This window comes from Typopeltis vanoorti, chromosome 21 (genome assembly GCF_054136105.1).
Source record: "Typopeltis vanoorti isolate ZY-2024b chromosome 21, IOZ_Tvanoo_1.0, whole genome shotgun sequence".
Lineage (NCBI taxonomy): Eukaryota > Metazoa > Arthropoda > Arachnida > Uropygi > Thelyphonidae > Typopeltis > Typopeltis vanoorti.
Genome location: NC_143569.1, coordinates 78,221,477 through 78,233,286, shown reverse-complemented (window position 1 = coordinate 78,233,286; position 11,810 = coordinate 78,221,477). Strand labels below are relative to the sequence as shown.

General features: G+C 35.5%; 1 protein-coding gene across 1 annotated transcript; it reads right to left on the bottom strand.

Annotated features, from left to right (window-relative positions):
• Positions 1–1,910: 1,910 nt before the first annotated feature.
• On the bottom strand, positions 1,911–11,281 carry LOC150095015 (uncharacterized). The gene is made up of 3 exons (XM_090411048.1): positions 11,133–11,281; positions 7,724–8,026; positions 1,911–2,915 (listed from the first exon to the last, which is right to left on the bottom strand). The coding sequence occupies exons 2-3, from the start codon at positions 7,938–7,940 to the stop codon at positions 2,107–2,109; spliced, it is 1,026 nt and encodes a 341-aa protein (XP_090267174.1). The 5' UTR covers positions 7,941–8,026; positions 11,133–11,281; the 3' UTR covers positions 1,911–2,106.
• Between the last annotated feature and the right edge of the window lie 529 nt (positions 11,282–11,810).

Sequence of the window (11,810 nt, the reverse complement as noted above, 5' to 3'; positions counted from 1 at the left end):
GTCAATTTAATGTGACAAAATGTAAGGTTATGCATTTTGGTGCGAAAAGATTAGCAGCAGTATACCACATTAGTGGAAGTGGAACTGTACTCTAGAAGATTCATGAGGCTAGGGATTTGTGAGTGCTGGTGGATAGGGAGATGGAAGTTTAGGGGCCAAATTGCAAAAGTAGCTAAATCAGCTCATCAACTCACTTGGTTGTTGAAAAATACTTTGATGAGCAGAGACAAGCAAGTTATTGTTCCTCTGTACCGAGCCTTGATAAGACCTCATTTCGACTACTGTGCCCAGATTTGGTCACCTAGGTGTCTTCTTGATGGGGAGGATCCAGAGGCGAGTGACCAAGATGATAGGTCTATGGAATGAACCTTATGAGAACAGGTTGAAGATTTGTGGGTTGCAGAAATTGGTAGATGGCAGAGAAGGGGAGATAGGATTGAGACATTCAAATTGCTAAAAAGTTTCTATAGGATTAATTCAGAGGATATTTTTGATATCAGGACTGGTGGTGGGAGAACTAGGGGACACCTATGGGAGCTGGGAAAGAGTGTGGTTAGCAAGGGTGTTAGAGCTGGGTTCTTTACTTTTAGAGTGGTAAATGAGTGGAATAAGCTGCCAGAGTCTGTTGTGGATGCTATGACAGTGAGTGAGTTCAAGGCAAGTTATGATAGATACTGTGAGAATGTCAAATAGTTGTGTGGACATGATGTTTAGGGCCTCCCTTGATGAGTCTAAGAACTCCCTGGATTCACCCATAATAATAATACATACCATACAAAATGTGTTAATCAAAGGTTTATGTTATCGGTAAGGCTTCCAGTCAACCAAGGGTTAGGGGTCGGTGCCCTTAACCCCAGCGTTGTTCAAGGGTAAACTACACACACAAATTTTTGCAGTCAATAAAGATGACTTGTGCACTTAGCTTATTGTATTACCTCACTCCCTCCCCCCAATTGTTTATACACAATATAATGTGTTCGACAACACAAATTTATGTATAAATTATATTCATACATAGCTAAAGTTCTCCTTTAGCCAACACTAATTGTTTTAAGTTACATAATTCAATTTTTTTTTATCATTGTTGTCCTAGGTACCAGCAAAGCAAGTATATACTTGGGGCTTCAAAGTCATGAAAGAGGGCTGAGTAATTTTTTTTCCCCTCAGGAAGTAAGTCTTTTGATTAAGACAACTTATGACTTTAATCAAAAGACTTAGAAATAAGTAGTAAACACGTAGAATAAGATTTAACATTGATATTATATCTGAAAAACGTCCTGATTAACACCTGCTTATTTTATTATTATAAAACACCTACATGGAGTCAAAGTCTCATTGTGAGAGGTCTACTGTTATACAGTTTATCATACCACACCTTAAATATATTCAGTCTCTGCGCTCACCACACTCTCAGGCAATGCATTCCAATCACTCCTCACTCCCACCTTTCAAGGATGACCTCTGGTTCTCTTCCTATCTTCCGCATTCTGTGCAAAACATCCCAGACATTAATCTGGTAATAACCTCTTAACAGCTTATATGTCTTAATCATATCCCCCTCTCCTCCTCCTCCTCCTATCCACCAATTTCTGCAAATGCATTTTGTCAGTCTGTCTTCATACTGAACATTACAGAGACCAGAAACCACCTTAGTGAATCGTCTCTGAACCTTTTCCAATACATCATCTTTTTGAAAACCAGGTGACCAAATCTGTGCACAGTAATCCATATGTGGCCTGATCAAAGCCTTATACAAAGGAACCATAACATCCTTACTTCTACAAGTCAGTGTCCTCCGCATCATCTGCTGTGTTGTCCTTACAATTTTAGTAACATGTCCCTGAAATTTTAAGTCCTTGTCTACACAATAAACAGAATGCACAATAATTGTGTTATACATAATAATCAAATTCTAATGTGTGCAACACGTTTTATTAATCAAAGTGCAGTACATCATATAATAGCACATGCAGTGACATATATATATATATATATAAATATATTAAAAAAAGAAATCAATGATAATGAAATTCTGATGATTAACTGTACTGAATAATCCAGCAGTTCTAATACATTACCTAAAAATATGTTAACAGGAAAACATGATTACTTAAGAAAGCCTTTTGCTTTAAACAATTCCCTCATTAATTTTTTCAAATAAGATATCTCGCTACTGAGCTGCTGGACTTTATCTTTCAGTTTCCTGTTCTCACCCAACAAGCCATCCACTTCTTTCTGTAGTACTTGCCCTTCTGCCCTCTTTTTTAACCTGTATCGTGCAGCAGCTTCTTTATTTTGCACTTTTTTCCTTTCTCGCTTGGATTCCTTTAACCTCTTTGGTCTAGAACAGGAAACTGATTTTTTCAGGGATTTTACAGATTGCAGCAGAGAAGACTCCAATTTCTCTGGAATTACAATTGGCTGAAAACACAGAATAACATTTTCTTTGGTTTCATTTGCTGAATCTGTAATGTAATCGGAATGTACTAGTGCTTCAATAAATAGCGGTGATGATTCATTAGACAGCACAATAGTTTCTGAATCAGTAAATGAATTACAGTCTTTTGGTGAATTGCTGTTAACAGATAAAGTACAGTTTACATCATCTACACTGCTTGTTGATGTAGATGGAGTAGGTGAATCTGGCGGAGACAAATTTCTAAGTAATTCCGAATCAACTGTTTCTTTTGGTGAGGTGGATAATTCCAATTTGACTGTTGTGCTGTTTAATGAATTCTCTGATAGAATGAATTCAGAAGAATCCATTAAGTAGGGATCTGTGTCCATCAAAGAATTTAAGAGAGTGGCTGCATCCCCATCTGTTGCTGCATGGTCATTCAAGGAATCAAACCATCCCTCAGAAGAATCCAAGATGGACATACCCAGTGTTTCATTCATCCAGTCAGAAACGGAGCCTAAAGAGAGAGAGAGAGAGAAAAGCACACAATATTAATTTTTTTTTTTTTGTTAATGGAAAATTGAAATTTTATATAACATAACAGGTCTGAGATAATACTTATATCAGAATAGCACATAACAATGATAATCATGAGGGCAGGAGAACCGAAAAGTTCTGATAAACACCTATACCAAAAATTATATTAAAGCAACTGATATAACCACAAAAAAAAAAGAACATATCTGAAAACCCTTCGACCCCCATGTTTCGTCAAATTGTAATAATTTGTTCTTTTTCCTTTAAGATACATAAGAAGACGTCAGAGGGTTTGAAGAAATTTGAAGACAAAGATGCAGACCGTCATCAAGTTTTTTGTGCTGCAAGAAGAGTCTGCAATTAAGATTCACCAAACATAAAAGTTTGGTGAATCTCAATCCCAGCAGTTGCCAAGTTTAAAATGAGCATTCTGAGACAACAGATGCCCCTAGGTCAGGAAGACCTTCCACAGCAATCACATCTGGAAACATCAATGCAGTGCATGCCATGATCCTTGATGATAGATGAATACCAGCCAAAAACATTGCAAAGACTCTGGGCATATCCAGGGAATGACTTGGTGTCATTATCCCAACATCTGAACATGCAGAAGCTCTCAGTGAAGTGGACTGCTAAATGTTTGAGTGCCGACAAAAAGAGAGAACGTGCTGTCTGAAGGAATTTTGGGTCATTTTGAGAAATCAGGTGCGAATTTTTTTGGCTAATTGTCTGTTGATGAAACATGGCTTTGGGAATAGGAAATAGTCAGATGGGACCAGGTCTAGCAAATAGGGTGGGTGAGGCAGAAACTGAAAGCTCAAGTTGGGTATTGTCTGTTGGGTTTTGAGCAGTCTGAGCAGGTATGTTTTCCTGCAAAAGCAACACAGCTCTGCTCAGTTTCCTGCAGTGTTTTTCCCTTCACAGCTGTTGAATAAACTGCTGCTGTAACAGTTTCATCTTTTTTGAGGGATTTGGTAAGGATTTCCTATATTTCTTATTCCCAAATTTAAAGAAACACTTGAAAGGAACAAAATTTACCATAGATGAAGAAGTTGTACATGCAGCTGAGGACTGGTTTGTGCAACAAGGGAAATTTTTTTCCCTCAGGATTGCAAATGCAGCAGCAGCATTATAACAAGTGTATAACACTTCATGGCAAATGTTATACACTTGTTCTACTTGAATTCCTTCATGTGATTAACACAACTTTTCAGCACATCCTCGGATATATATATATATATATATATCAGTGGTTCAATAGGTTTTGCATGGAATCATTCCTACTTGATCTTCCTCCCACTCCCTCACACCTAAATCAGCTGCATATATATCCTTTCCTTCATGCTTACATGGTGATCAGAATACATCATGAAAATTATGGAAACAACTACCATGTTAGAGTAAAACTTTAGTTTAATATAAACCAAATAAATTTACTCATTTATTCAAAAGTATTTAGGTTCTTTAGTTATTTTTGTATCTTGTTAACAAATATTGCCTTGCATGGAATTCAACAATCAGTGAAATAGATTATGAAACTACTTGCACATACTATTTCTAGTTGGTTTGATTGAGTGGTGGTTACTGTACACACCAGCCTTATACACACAAAATTGGTTACCTGATTTAAAAAAGAAAATATGCAAAGATAAACTAGCCTAAGGTTTTTCTCAGTGAAAGAGATCTTAGTATATATTTTTCAAAACAAACATAAGAGATTATTTGTGATAAATTTATATATATTAAAAAAAAATTTGCTCCCAAATTAAGGAGATCCTCTGTAGAAATAAAGTGAATATTCAGCATATCAATCAAACCTTACAAATCTGGTCTGGAATGGAATTCATATCAGACACAGGTTTCAAAGGGATAATACCAAACTCCTTTCTTCCCTTGTTCCGTCAGGATGGGTTATCAATACCAATGATCACCCAGGACTGGCTGAATATGGAGTCAATTCCATACAGTGAACAGTGGAAGAAGACTAAAGTTTCACATAAAAGTATTTCTGGTGTAGACTACAAAGCAAGCTGTGAAGCATGATTACACAAGAGTAAAGTGGAATGATCATATGTCAAATTTAGAAAATTTTGCCGAATTCTTTATCAACATTACTTTAACATATAAGACTTAAAAGAACTTCTCGCAGCAAATAAATAGTTTTTTTTTTTTTTTAAGTTCTAATTCACAAAATGAAAACCCCTTAAAAAAGGTCCTTGGTATACTAGATTGGATTGGAATACTATCTTTTCAAACAAAGGACACTCGTTAATGGATGAGCTATGGTCTCTTCCAGATAAGATTCTTTTGCTACATGTAAAAAGCCATCCTTACAATGAGGATGACAAAACTATAACAAAAAAATTCTAATATTTTTAATAAAAAAAAAAATAATCATGTAACCATCCATTTTCAAAGATGAATGATGAACTAGTGGCACAAAATACTGGACAGGACATATATAAAGGCACAGCTTAATTTTCTAAAAGTAGTTACTGCCATATACAAGCAACCACTGACTTCTGCTTACGTTAAGCTGCAGCATTAAGACTGTTCCACTTGAAAAATTACAGATGGGTCTAAATTATGTTCTTATACAACTGCTGATCACCTGCGCTTCCACATCTCTCAACCACAAAGCACCACCATTACAGCACCCAAAGACCTACTGGCACTTTTTTCCTAACTCTTACATAGATGAAGGCAAAATCTCCCCTTTCTGTGAAAATATTTTTTGTGGATAGGAGCTACATTAAAAAATAAATAATATTACAGAGGATGGTAGGCAGTTTGTGAAGTAGGTCCTAATGTCAAACATGAACAAACGCTGGAGATGTCTAGGGCAACAGTGCATGTTTCTCGAAACCATTCCATAGCAGTGTCTGGTGGTAGGTGATTGCAGGCTAAAAGATCAGCCATGCAGTGGGATTCAAACCCATAGCCTATTATTGATTGGAAAGAAGATATGCTAACCACCAAGCCAAACAGACTGGCTAAAAGATCAGCCATGGATCTAAATTGGCAGAATCCATACTGGCAGTTAATGATTAACTTGTAGGCCTCTAAAGTAGTGCATAAGTTGCATTGCCTATATGCTTGCTTTCAAGTGTTGGGATAAGTGCCAGGTGAGTATACTAGACCGAAGAGATGGATAGACGAAAGGTTATCTCAGGTACACATTATGTAACTACAATTGGAATTAAAAGATTTTTTTTACTATTCAAGTTATTTAGTTAGCTTTTTGCCAAAAACCCCTCAGAAGGCATATGGTGTAGGCTATTGTCGGAGTAGTAAGAATATCGCCTTCACAGGGCAGTAGTCTGATACTGGGTGACGAAATTCATCTCCCACCTAAAGACATTCACAAACATCCATGCCTGCAGTGGGATTCAAACCCATAGCCTATTATTGATTGGAAAGAAGATATGCTAACCACCAAGCCAAACAGACTGGCAAAATTGGATAGCCGGCTTTCTCTGTCTTCACTGTATTTCATAGTGGACGGCACTATCTCTTCAAGCTTTGCAACTATTGCAGGAGTGCCTCAGGGTTCTGTTCTATCATCTACCCACTTTCTCCTATGCATAAATGACCTATTTTTAAAATACCAATTCTATTCACTGCTTTGTGGACAACATCAAGCACACACACATTCTCCATTCATCCTACTGTTTCAATAAACCACGTAGTTCCCAGACATTCAAATCATGTGTAACCAGAAACACCAACCTTCATACCTTCCTTTGGTGGGGAAAGAACAGTCTGATCACCTTCAATGCCACCAAAACACAATCTTGCATTTTTTCTCACAAAAAGGATCTCAGCAGCTCATCCATCCTTCCCCCCAGTAATACCCAAATCACTAGACAGGACAGGATTTCTTTTTAGATTGTCATTTACTGCCAGCCTCTCCTGGCATAAACACATCACATCACATCAAGAGCTTCCTTGGCCTCTAAAAATAAACTAGACATTACTTTCTGCTCAATATGCTATTTTATACCCATCCAATAGCAAATCCCACATTTACCATTCTCAAAATACTGTTCACAAATTTAGATTGGTGCACTTAAAACATACATAAAAATTCTTGATTCTGTCTAGAGGAGAGCAATTTGGCTCAGATGACCTCCTTCACAAATTCACTTCATTTCTCTACTTTCTGTTGGGTCTGCTAAAATGAGCAGCAGCTGCCTAACATCTCTTCTCAGTACATCTGCAAACAAACTGAACCTATTTCTCTTTCTCACTTATTCCATCCACCACTCCTCTTCCTTATAAGATGTTTCTGAACAACTAACCAGCTCTTCAAGAATGTCAATAGATTTCTTCTTTCTCAATCCTTGCCTACACCTCACATGTAACACTGATCTGCTATAGGATCTTGAACCTGTCAGGTAGGGCTTAAATAAAAATTCACACACACACACCGAACTTCACAGCCAATTCATTTCCTTTTAGTCTTCCTCTTTTCTAACTGACTGCATAAGACAATTTGTGCCAATATGAAATTCTCACACTCTAACATGTTTCATGCATTATTTGATAGCAAAGAACACAAAGTTCTGCCAGACTATAAAAAAATAGATACAATCTACCATTATTTCAATTTTCAACAAATTATAAGAATGTATCAAAATTATTGAACAATTACTGTAAACTGAAAATAACCCAAGAAATTACTTAGCTTCTTGAATTCTTATATTTAATACATAAATTAAATCTAAATGGTTATGAGTGGCAAAATGCACTGTTTTAATACATATTAAAAGAATTTATTCCACTTACCAAAGACATCTGCAGCACTTTCATTTTCACTGCCCGTCTTTTCATCAAGGGATTGTGGAGTTCCAGGCAACTCCACATCCCACTTCTCCTTACCATTAAGAAATGCTTCAAGGTCTAAAGCATCTTCAGTAACTCCAATTCCATGATAAAAAGAATGGATAGGATCCAAATCCAAACCCCCTGAAACTGAATGATCCAATATATTTGCCATGGTCATCTCTGCTGAAGCCTGTAACTATAACGTCTTGGTGTAAAACGGCCAAAGGAATGGCAGGAAGAGTAGAGAAATAAACTTGGGAAAACCTGAAAATTTATATACAAACTGTCAATTTCCATTTTTCAGAAATTAAAAAGGAATTTATTCTTGAATAATTATTAAAAATCAAGGGAAAATTATTGTTTTAATTGTACTTATTTTAAAAAAAGTAGTTGTATATAAGACTATAAAAATAAAATTCTCAGACTTAACTTTTAGCATTCATTATTAAACTGAATTTATAAATGGCAACAGATTTAAATCCAGCTATATGCCAGAGGCATTCTGGAATTTAATACACCAAACTCACTTTTGAAATGGGGAAAATCACAGAAAAAACACTTCACTATATTATAAATAATAGTACTGCTCTTCAAGCAGTATTTTTATAGAAATACTCTATAAATAGTGCAAGAAATACTCTCCAAAAGGAAAATGAACTTAACCACACTACTGGCCAAGACGTCTGTAGACGTCAAGGTTATCATGGATGCGAAGTGCATATTAAAATTATAATACCATTGATATTACATTAAAATATATGATGGATACGAAGCATATGAGAATGCTTATTTGATCCAGAATGGCCAGTAAGGTGGTTAAAGAAAATAAGATTTTAAATAAAAAAAGTTAAGAGAAGTGCTAGAAAAGATAAACAGCAATGGTTTGAAGAACTGGCATCAAAGGCATAAGCTGCAAACAAGTATAACAGTAGAGAGAGTTAACACAGTATTATAAGACTTTCTGGAGAAGCCATGCAAAAGAATGTCCCAATGAAGGATCTCAATGGAAAAATTCTAGTGTCAACAGAAGAACAATTGGAAAAGTGGAGACGACATTTTAGTCAAATCTTGAACAATAACAGTGATAGAATACAAACAGAAATTAAAAAAAGGAATAGGTGAATTAAAAATTGATACCAGCTCACCATCTAAATTGGAGGTAAAAAAAAAGCTATTAAAGAAATGAAAAATGGGAAAGTGGCAGGAATGATGGTATAACAAGAGGTTATAAAATCTGACAGACAACAACAATCACAGATGTGCTCTACCCACTGTTTCAAGAGATATCTGGGAAAAAGAGACATTCCCCAGGGATTGGAATATAGGAATTATACTAAAAACACCAAAGAAAGGACATTTGGAAAACAGTAATAATTGGAGAGGCATAAACCTGTTATTTGTCATTAGCAAAATTTTCTGCAAAATTCTTTCAAGAATCTTTAATATTTTAGATGAGGGCATGAGAAGAGAGTAGTCTGGTTTTAGGCCAAATAGATCACGTATAGACCACATTAATTTTATTTATTTTTTAATGAGTCAGAAAATTTAATGACCTTTTTTAGCTATCTTACATTAGCTACTTAGGTGGCACCTTTTGTAATTGTCAGTTATTGTTCTATTCGCTTTGGACTGAAGATGCCTTTCATACTCAGGTGAAAATTATACTAATAAATAATATTTTACATGAGTTAATTCAGGTATTGTACTTTATTTAAATCATACAGAAAAGATTTCAATTTACAAGAAGGGGTGAAATAAAGTTAGGTGGAAGGGATTTCATGCTATTATGGGTAATGGGTTTACAGTAATACTGCTGGACTTTGCCAAGGTCTTTGACAGGATACCACATGAAATTCTAATCAGTAAACTGCAGCACATGGAGGAAGGATATAGGGTTGGTGAGATGGATAGGAGGGTGGTTGATGGAGAGATATCAGAGAGTAGTTTATTCAGGAGTAGAGTCCAAAAGACAGCCTGTGACTAGTGGTGTGCCGCAGGGTTCTGTTCTTGGACCACTGATGTTTAATTTATTCATTAATGATATAGGAAAGGATCTGAGAGGAACTGTTCATTTATTTGCTGATGATGCAAAGTTGGGTAGAGCAATAGTGAATGCACATGATGCCAAAATTTTACAGGATGATTTGGATAGATTGGTAGTCTGATGAGCTGATTTAGCAAAAGTGGCTAAATCAGCTCATCAGATCACTTGGTTACTGAAGAATACTTTGACGAGCAGAGATAAGCAAGTTATTGTTCCTCTTTATCGACCCTTGATAAGACCCCCAACTTGACTACTGTGCCTAGATCTAGGTCCCGGAATTTCTTCTTGATGGGGAGGAGGTAGAAAGGATCCAGAGGCGAGTGACCAAGATGATAGCTGGTCAATGGAATGAACCTTATGAGTATAAGTTGAAGATCTGTCGGCTACAGAAATTGGTTGATTGGCAGAAAAGGGGCGATATGATTGTCACCCCTTTTATTTCAAATTACTGAAGGGTTTTTACAAGATTACTTCAGAGGAAATTTTTCAGAACAGGTCTGGTGATGGGAGAATTAGGGGGCATACATGGAAACTGAGCAAGAATGTAGTCAGCAAGGGTGTTAGAACTAGGTTTTTTTACTTGGAGAGTAGTGAATGAGTGGAATAAGTTGCCAGAGTTTGTTGTTGGTGGCATGACCGTAAATGAATTCAAAGTAAAGTATGATAGATACTGTGCGAATGCCGAATAGTTGTTCTTGATATGATGTTTAGGACCTCCCTGAAAGAATCTAAGGACTCCTTGGAATTGTCCTTAATAATAATAATAATAATATGATTTTTCAATTATTCGTTGATTATTAATACTTTAAAGTGATAATTTTTAATCCGAAAATGTAAATACACGCCAATCCTTGAATGTGAACATTTCCCACTCCGTTCGATTACAGCATTCAAATAGTAATAATAATAAATATATTCGAAATCGAAGCGACAAGAGTAGATCTCAGTTCAGAGCTGATTTATTTCATCTTTTCAAGCCTTCATGAATTTTTTTTCCGTGATAACTTATGGATTTAAATTTAGTGAATTTAATTGTAATACCGACTATTAATATTTACTAACATTTGTGTAATAATCATGCACTGATTATATGCAGAAATATATGAAAATAATATAACTGCAATTAATTAAAATTGTTTTAAAATAGGATATATGTTTTCAAGGGCGCCACTTAAACAGGTCTATGACACGGATAACTGGCTTTATGGCTTTATATGTAAAGCCAGTTATTCATCATATCCGGGACCCCAATAGCGGTGAAGAAAAAAAAAATAAAGATTGACTATATATCAAATATAAAAGATATATATCAAATTAAAAACTTACGCCATTTTGAATAGTTTGTATTTAGCACCTTGCGGTGCGTGGCTTTCTTTTGCTAATCCATCCTCAGTAACAATATCCGCAGGAAGAAAATAGGCACAGTTACTCTTTCTTCGGACATTGGAAGTATGACGTAGTTCTTCTGTATTGCTTCAAAGATATCCGCATGGTAAAAATTCTTCCGCACACCTGACTTAGAGAAATGTAAATAGATAAAGATCGAATAATACTATTCAATTAAGTACATACGGATATTAGATATTTTTTCAAACACACAGAGATATATTTGTATATTAGGCATAATTTACAGAAATATATAGAAACTATTTCATCACGAGGAAGAATACTACTTGTGAAATAGTTATTGCATCAGAAAATGACGTCAAGAGACATCTACATTCCAATGACTGGAAACAAACAACCTCCAACAGTTACTTAACAGCAAAAGAGACTGAAATAAAATAATGATAATAATAAACTCCAGTAAAACCAGATAACTTACCGTTTGTTATAATATTAATAAATGTCTTAATAAATAATACTGCTTCGACTGCAAACTTTGTAAAGAAAAATAAACCATCATGCATTTTTTTTTCTAAATCGTACTTGCCGGGTGCGAAATTTAAGGATGTAAGTGAGAGCATTAGAGTGCAAAAGCAGAGGGTGAAAGAAATAACAATT

Bases quoted from the DNA above. Each gene is read 5' to 3' on its own strand.
- LOC150095015 (XM_090411048.1), bottom strand. From the start codon at position 7,940: ATGACCATGGCAAATATATTGGATCATTCAGTTTCAGGGGGTTTGGAT. The intron at 2,916-7,723 runs GTAAGTGGAATA...CTCTCTCTTTAG, and splicing joins AAGTGCTGCAGATGTCTTTG to GCTCCGTTTCTGACTGGATG.